The following is a 14,599-nucleotide window of genomic DNA, read 5'->3' as shown; positions in this document are numbered from 1 at the left end:
ACGCATTCTGTCTCCTAGAGATGAACGTACTTTGGTGCAAAAGTGCAAATCATTCCCAGAACAACAGCAATGTGAAGATGTTGGAGGAAACAGCTACAAAAGTATTAATATCCACAGTAAAAAGTGTCCTATATCAACATAACCTGAAAGGCCGCTCAGCAAGGAAGAAGCCGCTGCTCCAAAACTGCCATAAAAAAAGCCAGACTACGGTTTGCAAATGCACATGGAGACAAAGATCGTACTTTTTGGAGAAATGTCCTCTGGTCTGATGAAACAGAAATAGAACTGTTTGGCCATAATGACCATTGTTATGTTTGGAGGAAAAAGGGGGAGGCTTGCAAGTCGAATAACACCATCCCAACCTTGAAGCACGGGGTGGCATCATCATGTTGTGGGGGTGCTTTGCTGCAGGAGGGACTGGTGCACTTCACAAAATAGATGGCATCATGAGGGAGGAAAATTATGTGGATATATTGAAGCAACATTTCAAGACATCAGTCAGGAAGTTAAAGTTTGGTCGCAAATGGGTCTTCCAAATGGACAATGACCCCAAGCATTCTTCCAAAGTTGTGGCCAGATGGCTTAAGGACAACAAAGTCAAGGCATTGGAGTGGCCAGCACAAAGCCCTGACCTCAATCCAATAGAAAATCTGTGGGCAGAACTGAAAAAGCATGTGCGAGCAAGGAGGCCTACAAATCTGACTCAGTTACACCAGCTCTGTCAGGAGGAATGGGCCAAAATTCACCCAACTTATTGTGGGAAGCTTGTGGAAGGGTACCCAAAACATTTGACCCAAGTTAAACAATTCAAAGGCAATGCTACCAAATACTAATTGAGTGTATGTAAACTTCCGACCCACTGGGAATGTGATGAAAGAAATAAAACCAGAAATAAATAATTCTCTCTACTATTATTCTGACATTTCACATTCTTAAAATAAAGTCGTGATACTAACTGACCTAAGACATGGAAGTTTTACTAGGATTAAATGTCAGGAATTGTGAAAAACTGAGTTTAAATGTATTTGGCTAAGGTGTATGTAAACTTCTGACTTCAACTATATACACCTCTTCTGAAAGGCCCCAGAATCTGCAACACCACTAAGCAAGGGGCACCATCAAGCAAGTGGCACCATGAAGACCAATTAGCTCTCCAAACAGGTCAGGGACAAAGTTGTGGAGAAGTACAGATCAGGGTTGGGTTATAAAAAAATACACGAAACTTTGAACATCCCCCGGAGCTCCATTAAATCCATTATTAAAAATGTGAAAGAATATGGCACCACTACAAACCTGCCAAGAGAGGGCCGCCCACCAATACTCACAGACCTGGCAAGGAGGGCATTAATCAGAGAGGCAACAAAGAGACCAAAGATAACCCTGAAGGAGCTGCAAAGCTCCACAGCGGATATTGGAGTATCTGTCCATAGGACCACTTTAAGCCGTACACTCCACAGAGCAGGACTTTACGGAAGTGTGGCTAGATAAAAGCCATTGCTTAAAGAAAGAAATAAGCAAACACATTTGGTGTTCGCCAAAAGGCATGTGGGAGACTCCCCAAACATATAGAAGAAGGTACTCTGGTCAGATGAGACTAAAATTGAGCTTTTTGGCCATCAAGGAAAATGATATGTCTGGCGCAAACCCAACACCTCTCATCACCCCGAGAAAACCATCCCCACAGTGAAGCATGGTGGTGGCAGCATCATGCTGTGGGGATGTTTTTCATCGGCAGGGACTAGGAAACTGGTCAGATTTGAAGGAATGATGGATGGCGCTAAATACAGGGAAATTCTTGAGGGAAACCTGTTTCAGTCTTCCAGAGATTTGAGACTGGGACGGAGGTACACCTTCCAGCGGGACAATGACCCTAAGCATACTGCTAAAGCAACACCCAAGTGGTTTAAGGGGAAACATTTAAATGTCTTGGAATGGCCAAGACAAAGCCCAGACCTCAATCCAATTGAGAATCTGTGGTATGACTTAAAGATTGCTGTACACCAGAGGAACCCATCCAACTTGAAGGAGCTGGAGCAGTTTTGCCTTGATGCATGGGCAAAAATCCGAGTGGCTAGATGTGCCAAGCTTATAGAGACATACCCCAAGAGACTTGTAGCTGTAATTGCTGCAAAAGGTGGCTCTACAGAGTATTGACTTTGGGGGGGGTGAATAGTTATGCACGCTCAAGTTTATAAAAAATATTTTGCAAAATGGTAGGCATGTTGTGTAAATCAAATGATAGACCCCCCCCCCCCCAAATCTATTTTAATTCCAGGTTGTAAGGCAACAAAATAGGAAAAATGCCAAGGGGGGTGAATACTTTCGCAAGCCACTGTATATCATGTGGTATGTATGAGGTGCACAGAGGTGCAGTATGTCATGTGTTCTGCACAGAGGGTTATTGTCAATGATGTGCCCCTTGCAGTGCTCTTTCAGTTGTTTCACTTCCAGGGAGAGTGAGTATGTGTCTGTCAACTGCCCACCTTTCATAAGAAACTCTACAGATCACCTCTCGCATGCCCACCTTTCCTAGAAGCAATTAGCTCAGAATAAAAACTTGTCACTGCTGGTGTTTGCTCCTATTATAGTGACGATCTCTGTACTACTCCTCTAAATTGAACTCTAAAACCTGTTAAAGGACAGGTCATCCACATAAATGTGAGAGGAGAGGCTGTGATAGCCCATTTCATTTCCACCTCAATTACTGATTTATAACTTCTTTGCACAATTGAAATAGATGTTGCTCCCACTGAATATATTCCCCACAGGTTAGATCTAGCACTGTGATTCTAAAAAAGGCAATGCAAGTAATTAGGAATGTAAAACTCATGAGCATGTGCAGGATTTATTTACCACATCATTTACCAGAGGTGAATGTCAAGATTATCCTGGTCTTTATTTTGATGTGTCACACATATACATTGAAGCCTACAATTTACAGATTAACCAATGGGCTGCTTGTGCATTAATGATTTGCATCTAAATACATTTTGAACAGGGAAATGCCTTTATTCCGTTTTTGCTTCAATCAGTCGAGAGCATGCCACTTCTGATTGATGCGTAAAATTGACAAAATAGTGGTGATAGAAATGAATAAATATACATATATAAATATACATTGAATAAATAAATCGATTAACACAACAATACATTCATTTAAATAATTCATTCATTTTAAATCAACTTGGCACCATAGACAGCTTGGCAAATGTATTAGGACAGGCTACGTACTGTTCGGGAGCATATCGTTTCTCCCATTGTAAATAACAACACCAGGTGGATAGAAAACCAAGGCTGGCTCTTCCGGACAGAGGGCTAACGGAACAATCGCATGGCCGTGCTCGTCCTGTTCCGGCTTGGTCATTGCCGTAAACGGTCTCATGTTGGTCACGGATGGAGACGTTATTTGCCAAAAAAGTTTCTTCAAAGCCTTTCTGAACTCTCTTCTCATTAGACAATACAATATGGGGTTTAGACAGCTGTTGGAGTGCGCCAAACAGACAGACACTGGGAATATATATGCCTGCGTGGTGTAATATGCCCAACTAAAATGCACAACGTTGTGTTTTATAAGAATCCCCCAAGCCGTTAGTGCCTGGTTGGGCAACCAACAGAGGAAAAATGACAGAACCACTATAGTCACTGATTTAGTCACTTTGGAGCGTCTTTTTGCGGAGGAGGTGTTCACGTTCTTGGATGTGATGAAGCGCAGAAGGAGCAGGTAGCAGACGGAGATGATCCCCAGCGGGATTAGAAAACCGATCAGTACTTTTTGGCTATGGTAAAGTCCAAGCCAGAATTGTGCGTCGACAGTGTCTGGAAATTTAACAAGACACAGTTCCTCGTTGGAGACAGTCGCCGTTGTGGAAAACACCGCATGGGGCAAAGCTGCGAATATAGCAGCAACCCATATGACAATGCTCATAAAGCCTGCCGAGCAGCAGCGCGGACGGCGGCGCCTGCTATTGAGCGCAGAAGCAACGGACCAGTACCGTGCCACACTCATAGCAGTCAGGAAAAACACACTTGCGTACATATTCATCGCTGTCACGTAAGACACTATCTTGCACATGGCTTTTCCAAAAAGCCAAGTGAAGTCCAAAGCGTTCTCTATTGCCCAAAAGGGAAGAGTTAATACAAACTGGAAATCAGTCACTGCTAAACTCGTCACGAAAAGGTTAATAGACGATTTTTTCCATACGTGTTTAGACTTCATTAGGTATAAGACAAGGATGTTTCCTATCAACCCCAAAGCACAGACCACAGAGTAAATCACAGAGATGATTATTCTCAGGACGGCGGATCCATCCCCCAGGAATTCAAAGGACTGGTTCGTTTCATTAAGCATGAAAGAGAAGTTCAACGCAGAAACAGGATAGAATCCGGAACCTTCCTCGGTAAGTTTCCCCTGCATCTCCGACCTCAACCCAGCACTGCTGCCGTTAAGAAAATCCATTCCATGCTCTGCCAGTTGCCTTCGGAGTTATGGGTATCCCAACTGTTGAGACGCACCTGCTGCAGCCTCGGCGGTCTCCCTAAATCCCATGGGTAGTGTTTTTGTTGCCACTCGCTAACACACAACAACCTGCTAGATGTAAAATCCACTTTGAAATGGTCGAAACCCGATCCCAGATGACAACTGCCATAAAAGTAAAAGTGTTTTCATACATGTATCCATTATCAAGTTTTGATAGAAAAACTAAACTTACAATGATTCTTTTTTTTTAATATAAATACAATTTATCATGCGTAAAATCGTGCGAAAAATCATATGGTGTGACCAGTTATATTATCAAGACAAGATGACGGGACACTTCCTCTGAGTGTTTACTGTAATATGACTTGAAATGATCTGCTGCGGACGCGTTTTATTCAAGCGTCTTCGCGGGGATTGGACAATATGCCTTTCACGCATGTGCACTTACGGTCCGCAGTGCTGAATTCGGGCCGTTTATTTACTGTGCATGAGCGACAAAGGATCTATCAAAATCAAATAGCTTCTCCTCTGCTCCCCACTACAGTACATCTTTAATGGAACGACAAGGGAGTCCTAAACTATTTGAGCTCATGCATTAATCATAGACCTATGATTGGTATTACTCTGCCATTATTTCTGGAGAGCTCCATATCACCTGCAAAACTTCAATATATTATACAATTAAAAGTGTGGTTTCAATTCCACTGCCACATTATCCACAATTGTGTGAGAGAGCCATGATTTCCAGTCAGGCTTTCCACTAGGCTACAAATACCCCCCTTATTTAATTATATGTATATATCATTTTTTGTACAATCTCCGTCATCCACTCTAAATCAATTTCTGACAACTGTTGATGTAATTGACTGATTGTGCAGTGCGAGAATAATATAATCATTATCTTGATCATCCTCCTCTGTTTTACACCTTGACACTGTATAATTAACACTGATGCTGCCAACATGAATTGAAATTCCAATTAAATTATTGAATTTACTCATGAAGTGGAAAGTTGACGTTTAATTCAATTCAATTGCAACAATCTCCAAGTCATGGAATTGGAATTGAGTTGGAATTAGGCTCTTTGGACTGTTTGGATTGGAAATTAATTGGAATTGTAAAAACATTTAATCTTTGGAATTGACTTTAATTGGAATTCAATATTTGTACATTTACAGTTAATGAAATTAATGCACTTAGTATCAATATTTAACTGCATGATTTATTTTAAATTATTTCAACTTGTATGTCTATATTTCCAGTATAGCTAAGTTGTCTGAACAGTGACATGATTCCTATTTGAATTGAATTCAAATAGGAATTTGTGGAATTATTGGGGATAATATTGAATTGGGGCTGAATTCTTGAAATGGAAATGCGAGTAATTGAATTATCTCTGAATTCAAAGACTGACCTGGAATTTAAATTGAATTAAATGGCATTTACAAGGAGAATGAATTGAATTACAATTTAATTTGTGGAATTATCCCCAACCATGGCTGTTGCACCTGGATACCTGCACTGTATTGTATGTACATGGTACCACCTCCTATTGGATACAACCTGTAACGATCTTACACCACCATGATAAATCATCACGTCACTCAGTTGTCAATCAATGATTTTCTCTCACACACTATTCACATTCACCGCTTGTGTTATTCCATTACATTTTGACCTCTCTACTCTCTCTCTGCTTTTTTAATTTTCCTGAGTAAATGCCATGTGATAAGGAAGCGCGAGGACTGTAAATATTTCCAAGTGCTACAAGTCCTACGGTTATGTGTGCACGAATGACTGTTAAGTCGCTTTGGCTAAAAACGCCTGCTAAAGGGCATACATGAATGAAAAGTCAATATTCAGATATACTAAAGTTAATATTGTCACAGGTAGAGTCGGGAGAAATCCTATTCATACATCTGATGACTTTACTGAATTTAAAGTGGTGAATTTATCTGATCGGGATCCTCATACAAGCATGTACCTGGGTGGTCGACGCTCAATATTGTGCACAATCTAAATGTCAACTTTCAAAGCTACTGTATGAAGTTAAAGCTCGCTGCTGTTTGAGCAAGACACCACAAGGTGGCAATCATCAGTTGACTACTTTTGCTGAAGAGTCAAATTGAAGCTATTCAGCAAGTCTCTCAGCACAGTTATTGGTATGCATGCAGAATGATCTGTGAGAATGTTTTTTTTGTATTGATCTACTATAGTGAGAGTCTGGTAGTTGGGATGAGCAGGGTTACACGCATGGTTTTAAAAGGATTTTGAATTCTGATAGAAGTTGTACAGTCTTGAAAAGGGAAGACATCAGATGCTGACAACAACCATACCATCAAAGGACATGTTTTAATCTTCCTTAAGACATATCATGTTAACTGAGTCAATGCTATATAAAGATGAATCAGTTATTTTTGTTTTGGTGGTTTGTCCTCTCTGTGGTACTTTGAGCAGTGATGAAAAGTAAGAGATGAAAGGAGAAGAAAGCAGTTGTTTTCAACAGAGAACTGTGCTTCGCTGGCGAAGGCTTTGAGTGGCATAGTGTCAAGCTACAGCATATTCGCCTCTTAATGAAAAGCTTAAATTTAGTCCCAGAGAGAAAACCTGTTCCTCAACAATAGAAGCACACGTTCAAAGGCTTTATCAAGACCCCATCTCTCTCTTTCACACACACACACACACACACACACACACACACACACACACACACACACACACACACACACACACACACACACACACACACACCACACACACACACACACACACACACACACACACACACACACACACACACACACACACACACACACACACACACACACACACACAGAGCAATCCCAACAGAAGGATTTGAAAGGCATTGTCTAGGTGTGAGTGCCTCACTTCAAGGCCTGCCTGTAATTCTTTACTATCTCCTCCTCTTGAGAATGGCCTCTGTCATTGCCACTTGGCAACCTCTTTCATATACTCTTGAGGCATTGAAACTTAAAATACGTCACTTTGATTCAATTGTACCACCTTTCTTTGAAAACACATATTCAGCTGAAAGATGACAGCTGGACACCACCATGTTTTTCCCTGCTGCTTTCAACTACATTTATAATTTACATGATAAGAATTACCTCTAGGAAAAATAAATTGTGTGAGGTATTTCACATCCAAACTATAATATTAGCTTTTCCTTTTATTTTTGTATTTTCTTGTTATAATTAGTTAGAAATTAAGTACAGTATTTGGCAGTAGTGAAGAAAATATCTAAATGACGGCTAAGGTGATAATGCACAGGTATCAATTCATGGTCAATTCATTCAGACTATTCTATTTTTGTTTACCTCTAGGCTAATGGATGGCCACGGTAATAGAGCTGGTCAGAGTTGGAGCTGTGTCTGATGGGCTTTTAAACATGTCTTTTATTTTCCACCTTACAGACGTTGGACTGTTATCCTTCCTGTTCTTGCCTTGGGGAAAATGTGTGGGAAGAATACATACAGTAGCCTCATCTCTGTTGTTTGTGTCCAGTTTCTTATGAGGTATAATGCCCTGTTCTGTTATTATCAATATGATAAAACAGTAAGCGAAAGATCATGTATTGTGTATTGTATTGTACAGTCTTAGTTTCTTTTTGTCTATCGTATTCAACTCAGATGTGGGGAAGGGGGTTGTTATCCACAAGTCAAACACACAACATAGTCCCTATGCCTTGTTTGAACGGTAAACCTTACGCTCTGAACTGGTGATCTGAATTCACACTGTCTTATGGAAGTGCTCTTGGGCCCAGGTCACCTGGCTTGTTTTTGTGTCTAACAGCAACTGTAACATTTGGCCCTTCAATAATTAATGAGGAGTTGCAGTCGGCTATCTTCATCTTTCATAACGGTTGTCTGCAGTACACTCACTTTAGTGTTATTTCATCACCGGCCATTGATTATACACCCATAGCATCTGTGGTGAAAGTACAACAAAGACATTCTGAGCTGTAGTTGCTTTGCCTTGACCCCGTCAATGTAGATGTCAACCTTGAGTGCCCAAGGAACCGGATTGGGAGGTGTGTTGTACACCTTTGGCACAGCATAAAGAACATTCTGGCCATGGTGTTATATGAAGTTAAGTTATTGATAGTTAATGGTCTGTTTGTTTGCTTTGATAGAACTAACAGGAAAACAACATTAAAATGGCTTGAAGATGAAAAACTCACCACAGACAGTATAAAGATGAATATGTGTATAATCTACAGGTATGAGGTAGGCCTTTACACAGAGACATACAAGTTAATTAATAATAGATTAAGCGAGACGCTTATCTCAGGTAAACGCGCCTTCAAATCGTTCTGAAAGGAGATGAAAGGTGATCTACTGTTGCACAGCGAGAAAACAACACCCTCATAGGGATGTCACGGAATGTAAAGGTAGCAGCCTGACAAACTCTGTCATAGGGCAAGTGGGTGACGGTGTTCTTTTTTCCTGATGCAACTTTTCAGCAGTTCAACACACTTCAACACTTTTAACTCGGTGTGATTTGAATGTCTGTGCCTATTTGGGGGAAAATTAGAGAAGCTGAACCATCTGTTCAATGGTATTGACTTCTGTGATTCTGACATTTTCTAACTAGAGAAAACATGGTGCTCAGCTTTTTGTTTAAGCTCTCAATAATAGACTTGAGAGGTAACGTTTTTTTTAAAGGAAACTGGGGGTTGTAGCCTGTGGTTAGTCTGCGACATGGCCATGATTTTCTGCATAAAAACCCATCTCATTCCAAGCAGACAACCACTGATTGTCAGTGTCAAAGGCTTTTAAAAGTGTCTCATTTGCACAGTTGTGACTTTAAACTTACACAGCGCTGCCATTTCAAGAAGGACAATGTATAAAGCAAGACAATATATTTAACATCATTGAACATAGTCGAGATTTCTGTAGAAAAACATCACAGAGAGTAAATCAAGTCTTCAGACTCACACTGTCGGTTGTGCAAGGAAATTATACATCACCGTCTGTTATGAACATTGAGGTATATAATTAACAGTTATGAAAAAAATGTATACCTCAAGGGTGTGATCTCAAGGGGTGAAGACAAAAAAGGTGTGAGTGAACAGTGTTGACAGGAAGCATGCTCTGCAGTGTCTGACTAAGCAGCGCTGAGCTGGGAAGAAAGCTCTTCTCTCAAGCTGCTTCTAAAACAACAGTGTTACAACCTCAGAGGAAACAGCCTCAGAAAGGTGTATCTCCATGGCCTAGACTGGTATAAAAGCAAGATTACTAACATTCTAGCACTCCACTGGTCAAAAACTGGCTGAATCGACGTTGTTTCCACATCATAAAAAAATGGAATCAATGTGATGGCATTGAATCAATGTGGAAAACTGATTGGATTTGCAAAAACTAATTGACATAAAGGAATTGTGTATTTTTTTCACCCAACTTTTAACCTAAATCTAATGACAGGGTAAAACTGTTTGTTGATTTCACGTTGAATTCACATTAGTTGATAACTCAACCAAATGTATATCGAAACTAGACTTTGAACTGACGTCTGTGCCCAGTGGGGCAGCACTCATTTGAGCATGTCTTGAACTTATCTCAGAAGTTCCTCCTTAAATCAAAGCTTTATCCACTTATCTTGTATACCCTTTCAATGTTTACTCTGTTCTTATTTATACAATGCTAAAATAACATGACACATTTCTCCAGCTCAAGTTGACATATTTTGCAAGCCGTGTAAAAGTGAGAGAGCAATGGTGTCAAAACCAAGGCATTGTCTGCAGGTGTTGTGAACAGCAGATGTGTTTGTAAAAACCACAAGAGAAACCTCACAGCAAATACAGAGCAATCTCAGCCCCCTTACCTCTCCTACTGAACACTCATAAAATGTGCTTTCTTCCATGGACTCAGTGAGTTGAGATGGAGAGATTCAACAGAATCATACGTTTTGGGGGACCACTGCTGCAAACCGCCCTCTTGATTGCCTCTGTTTGGAAATTAGCAGGTAAGGGTAGATAACTTTCATGTCTATCTTTCAACCTGTGCCTGGCTGTGTCACGTTGTACCACTCTAAAGCGCTGTGCTGTATCTATTGTGACACATTGCGATGATGATGTCTTCTTCTCTCAGCTTGCTCTGAGGTTACAATCGTGGGGGGACATGAGGTCAAGCCTCACTCCAGGCCGTGGATGGTGTCCCTTCAGGTCAAGAACAATCACGTATGTGGGGGCACTCTGATCCGAGACCAGTGGGTTCTGACGGCAGCTCACTGTAAGGGGTATGTTAATTGGCTGATAACTTGGATTTAACACCATGTTAATATCTCAATTACTGAGTTCAGGCAAGGACACCATGTTTATTTGTATTTATAACGTTTATTTGGCAGGGACAATGTACAACAAAACATAAGTCTCAGAGTATGATAAGTGATACGTTGCATCAGATTTAGCTGAAAGCTAATTTACATCTGCAGTCCCCGGCAGGTGAACATATAAACATGAAAACATTATGTACAAACAGGCATTTAAAACCATAGAAAAGGACATACAGACGTACATACACCATGCTTAGAAAATAAGTGCTTTTTTTGCTTTTACCTCATTTGCATGTGGTTAAAGTATTTGGAAATGGCAGTTCAGAGGAAACGATGTAATGTGAACAAGAAAAACGTGGTCTTGAATTGCAGTGTCTTTGGTGAGTCTAAGAAATTCGTGGAAGCCGTCCTTGGAGCTCACTCTCTGACAAGCAGCAAAAACACACAGCGGGTAGGCATTGAGGAGTACTATGTGCCTGGCACCTACAGTGACAGAACCAAGGAAGATGACATCATGTTAATCAAGGTGAATTTATCACAGCAAAAGCATGCACTCTGGGGCGCTGTGCCTCATTAGTTGGTAAAACGGAATCAATAGTGATATAGTTGGTTGTTGTCCCAGATATAAAGTTGAAGTCGGAAGTTTACATACACCTTAGCCAAATACATTTAAACTCAGTTTTTCACAATTCCTGACATTTAATCCTAGTAAAACTTTCTTGTCTTAGGTCAGTTAGGATCACCACTTTATTTTAAGAATGTGAAATGTCAGAATAATAGTAGAGAGAATGATTTATTTCAGCTTTTATTTATTTCATCACATTCCCAGTGGGTCAGAAGTTTACATAGGTCAATGTTACCAAATACTAATTGAGTTTAAGTTAAACAATTTAATGGCAAACGTTTCGGGTAGCCTTCCACAAGCTTCCCACAATAAGTTCCTCCTGACAGAGTCAGGTTTGTAGGCCTCCTTGCTCGCACACGCTTTTTCAGTTCTGCCCACAAATTTTCTGTAGGATTGAGGTCAGGGCTTTGTGATGGCCACTCCAATACCTTGACTTTGTTGTCCTTAAGCCATTTTGCCACAACTTTGGAAGTATGCTTGGGGTTATTGTCCATTTGGAAGACCCATTTGCGACCAAGCTTTAACTTCCTGACTGATGTCTTGAGATGTTGCTTCAATATATGCACATCATTTTCCTCCCTCCCTCATCTATTTTGTGAAGTGCACCAGTCCCTCCTGCAGCAAAACATCCCCACAACATGATGCTGCCACCCCCGTGCTTCACGGTTGGGATGGTGTTCTTCAGCTCGCAGGCCTCTCCCTTCTTCCTCCTAACATATGATGGTCATTATGGCCAAGCAGTTCTATTTTTGCTTCAGGAGACCAGAGGACATTTCTCCAAAAAGTACGATATTTGTCCCCATGTGCAGTTGCAAACCGGTAGTCTGACTTTTTTATGGCGGTTTTGGAGCAGTGGCTTCTTCCTCGCTGAGCGGGCTTTCAGGTTATGTCGATATAGGACTTGTTTTACTGTGGATATTAATACTTTTGTAGCTGTTTCCTCCAGCATCTTCACATTGCTGTTGTTCTGGGAATGATTTGCACTTTTGCACCAAAGTACGTTCATCTCTAGGAGACAGAATGCGTCTCCTTCCTGAGCGGTATGATGGCTGCGTGGTCCCATGGTGTTTATACTTGCGTACTATTGTTTGTACAGATGAACGTGGTACCTTCAGGCGTATGGAAATTGCTCCCAATGATGAACCAGACTTGTGGAGGTCTACAATTGTTTTTTCTGAGGTCTTGGCTGATTTCTTTTGATTTTCCCATGATGTCAAGCAAAGAGGCACTGAGTTTGAAGGTAGGCCTTGAAATACATCCCAAGGTACACCTCCAATTGACTCAAATTATGTCAAAGTAGCCTATCAGAAGCTTCTAAAGCCATGACATCATTTTCTGGAATTTTCCAAGCTGTTTAAAGGCACAGTCAACTTAGTGTATGTAAACCTCTGACCGACTGGAATTGCGCTACAGTGAAATAATCTGTCTGTAAACAATTGTTCGGAAAAATACTTGCATCATGCACAAAGCAGATGTCCTAACCGATTTGCCAAAACTATAGTTTGTTAACAAGAAATTTGTGGAGTGGTGGAAAAATGAGTTTCAATGACTCCAACCTAAGTGTATGTAAACTTCCGACTTCAACTGTATTTGTTTATTGAAGATGCAATGAGGACGTTTGCATCATGCAGCGCAAGATACGCCAAGTCTGCATGTCATCTTCACAAGCTGATTACCTGATGCTTAACAGTTTTGTTCTTACAGCTGAAGATGAAAGTCAAGATAAACAGCAAGGCAGTGAAAGTGAAAGAGGTTTCAAAGTCTGGCAAAGACCTCCAGGTTGGCACACAGTGCCAGGTGACAGGATGGGGGGTGGTAAGTGCTACGGGTAGCATGCCGTCAGACACACTGCAGGGGGCAGAGGTGGACATACTGGACAGGAAGCTCTGTGACTGCTTCTACAACCGAAACCCTGTGATCACCCAGGACATGCTCTGTGCTAGCAACAACAAAAGACAGGCAGACGCTTGCAAGGTACGGTTTGTGGGGGAACTGATAGATCTAACTACATTGATTTCCATTTTGTTGCAACATACTGTGTGGGTGTTTTTTCATGGGAATTTGTTGCATTAACCTTTGATCCAGTCAAATGCCATGAACTCTAGTTACCTGGTCCAACCGACATCCATGTTAACCTGCATGAAAGGTCAAATGTTTGTTGACCTTTTCCAGGGGGATTCTGGTGGTCCGTTGGAGTGTAAGAAAGCCTTTGTAGGCTTGGTGTCTGGAGGACTGGGCTGTGGCAACCCCAAGAAGCCTGGAGTGTACACCCGGTTCTCCAAAAGACACCTGGATTGGATCCACAAGATCATCAAACATCAATCAAACACCACCAACGTTGGCATACTGTAAGGATGTAATGGGTCAGACCATAGATTGTTTGAACTAGAATCAATTACAGTCCAGCTCCTAGGTCCCTAAGGCTCATAGAATACATGTGTTTATGTCATCACCCGTTTGCCTCTCTGTTTAAAATAAAGAGTAACTGCAACTATTGTGGTGTTCACTTTTCCTGACAGTTTTGTTTTTCCTTCTAGAGCAGTGGCAACCCGTCATTTATGTATTTCCTTTAGGGAGACCGGTTGTCTTTGCTGGATCTCTATGTGTCAAACAAGATTTCTCTGTTGGACATCTCTGTGGGACATCAGCTTTAGCTATATACATTACCTCGCCGGCATCTCTGTTTTGTATAGCTTGAACAGTCCATGGGCGTCAGGTTACAACTGTATATCTGCTTGTGTGGTTCACACAGTTTGGTTACATTTCTATGCTTAACAATGTGAGCCCCACAATTTTAGCAAAAAAACTATAACAAAAAAAGTAACAATTTGAGCCCCACATTTTTAGCATAATAACAACAACATATTTTTTTTGGGGGGGGTTGCTTGTTTTGATTGTTATTTTGGCATTAATATTTGTCACATATCAGTTTGCAAACATGTAAAAAATAAAATAAATAATTTAGTTAATAAAGCTGCATACAACCATGGTCTCTTTTTTGCTTTCTTGAGTAAGACAGCTCCAAAATGCAGTTGTTTCTGTGGTGGTGGGGTAGCCACTGGAAAATATGGAGCGTAGGGGTTGCTAATGTTCTCTAGTTGTGCCGTGATTGGCTCAGTGTTCTGTCACTCATGGGGACACTACGTCACTGCCAAATCTAAGGGTAGAGCTCGACAATTCAATCCCCTTGGGTGCTGCCATTG

At 41.0% G+C, this 14,599-nt stretch overlaps 2 protein-coding genes across 2 annotated transcripts; one reads left to right on the top strand and one right to left on the bottom strand.

The window, feature by feature from the left end:
* Positions 1–2,871: 2,871 nt before the first annotated feature.
* Positions 2,872–4,953, bottom strand: rxfp3 (relaxin family peptide receptor 3). Its single transcript, XM_014129309.3, has one exon. It carries the CDS (start codon positions 4,454–4,456, stop codon positions 3,224–3,226), a length of 1,233 nt encoding a protein of 410 aa, XP_013984784.1. The 5' UTR covers positions 4,457–4,953; the 3' UTR covers positions 2,872–3,223.
* Positions 4,954–10,249: 5,296 nt separating this feature from the next.
* On the top strand, positions 10,250–14,385 carry LOC106565782 (granzyme K). The gene is made up of 5 exons (XM_014133293.3): positions 10,250–10,462; positions 10,588–10,735; positions 11,144–11,297; positions 13,101–13,370; positions 13,569–14,385. Exons 1-5 carry the CDS (start codon positions 10,378–10,380, stop codon positions 13,746–13,748), a joined length of 837 nt encoding a protein of 278 aa, XP_013988768.2. The 5' UTR covers positions 10,250–10,377; the 3' UTR covers positions 13,749–14,385.
* Positions 14,386–14,599: the final 214 nt, after the last annotated feature.

This window comes from Salmo salar, chromosome 01, assembly GCF_965601325.2.
Source record: "Salmo salar chromosome 01, fSalSal1, whole genome shotgun sequence".
NCBI classification, from domain to species: domain Eukaryota; kingdom Metazoa; phylum Chordata; class Actinopteri; order Salmoniformes; family Salmonidae; genus Salmo; species Salmo salar.
The sequence above is the reverse complement of the archived record's forward strand: the minus strand, read 5'-3'. Positions and strand labels throughout refer to the sequence as shown.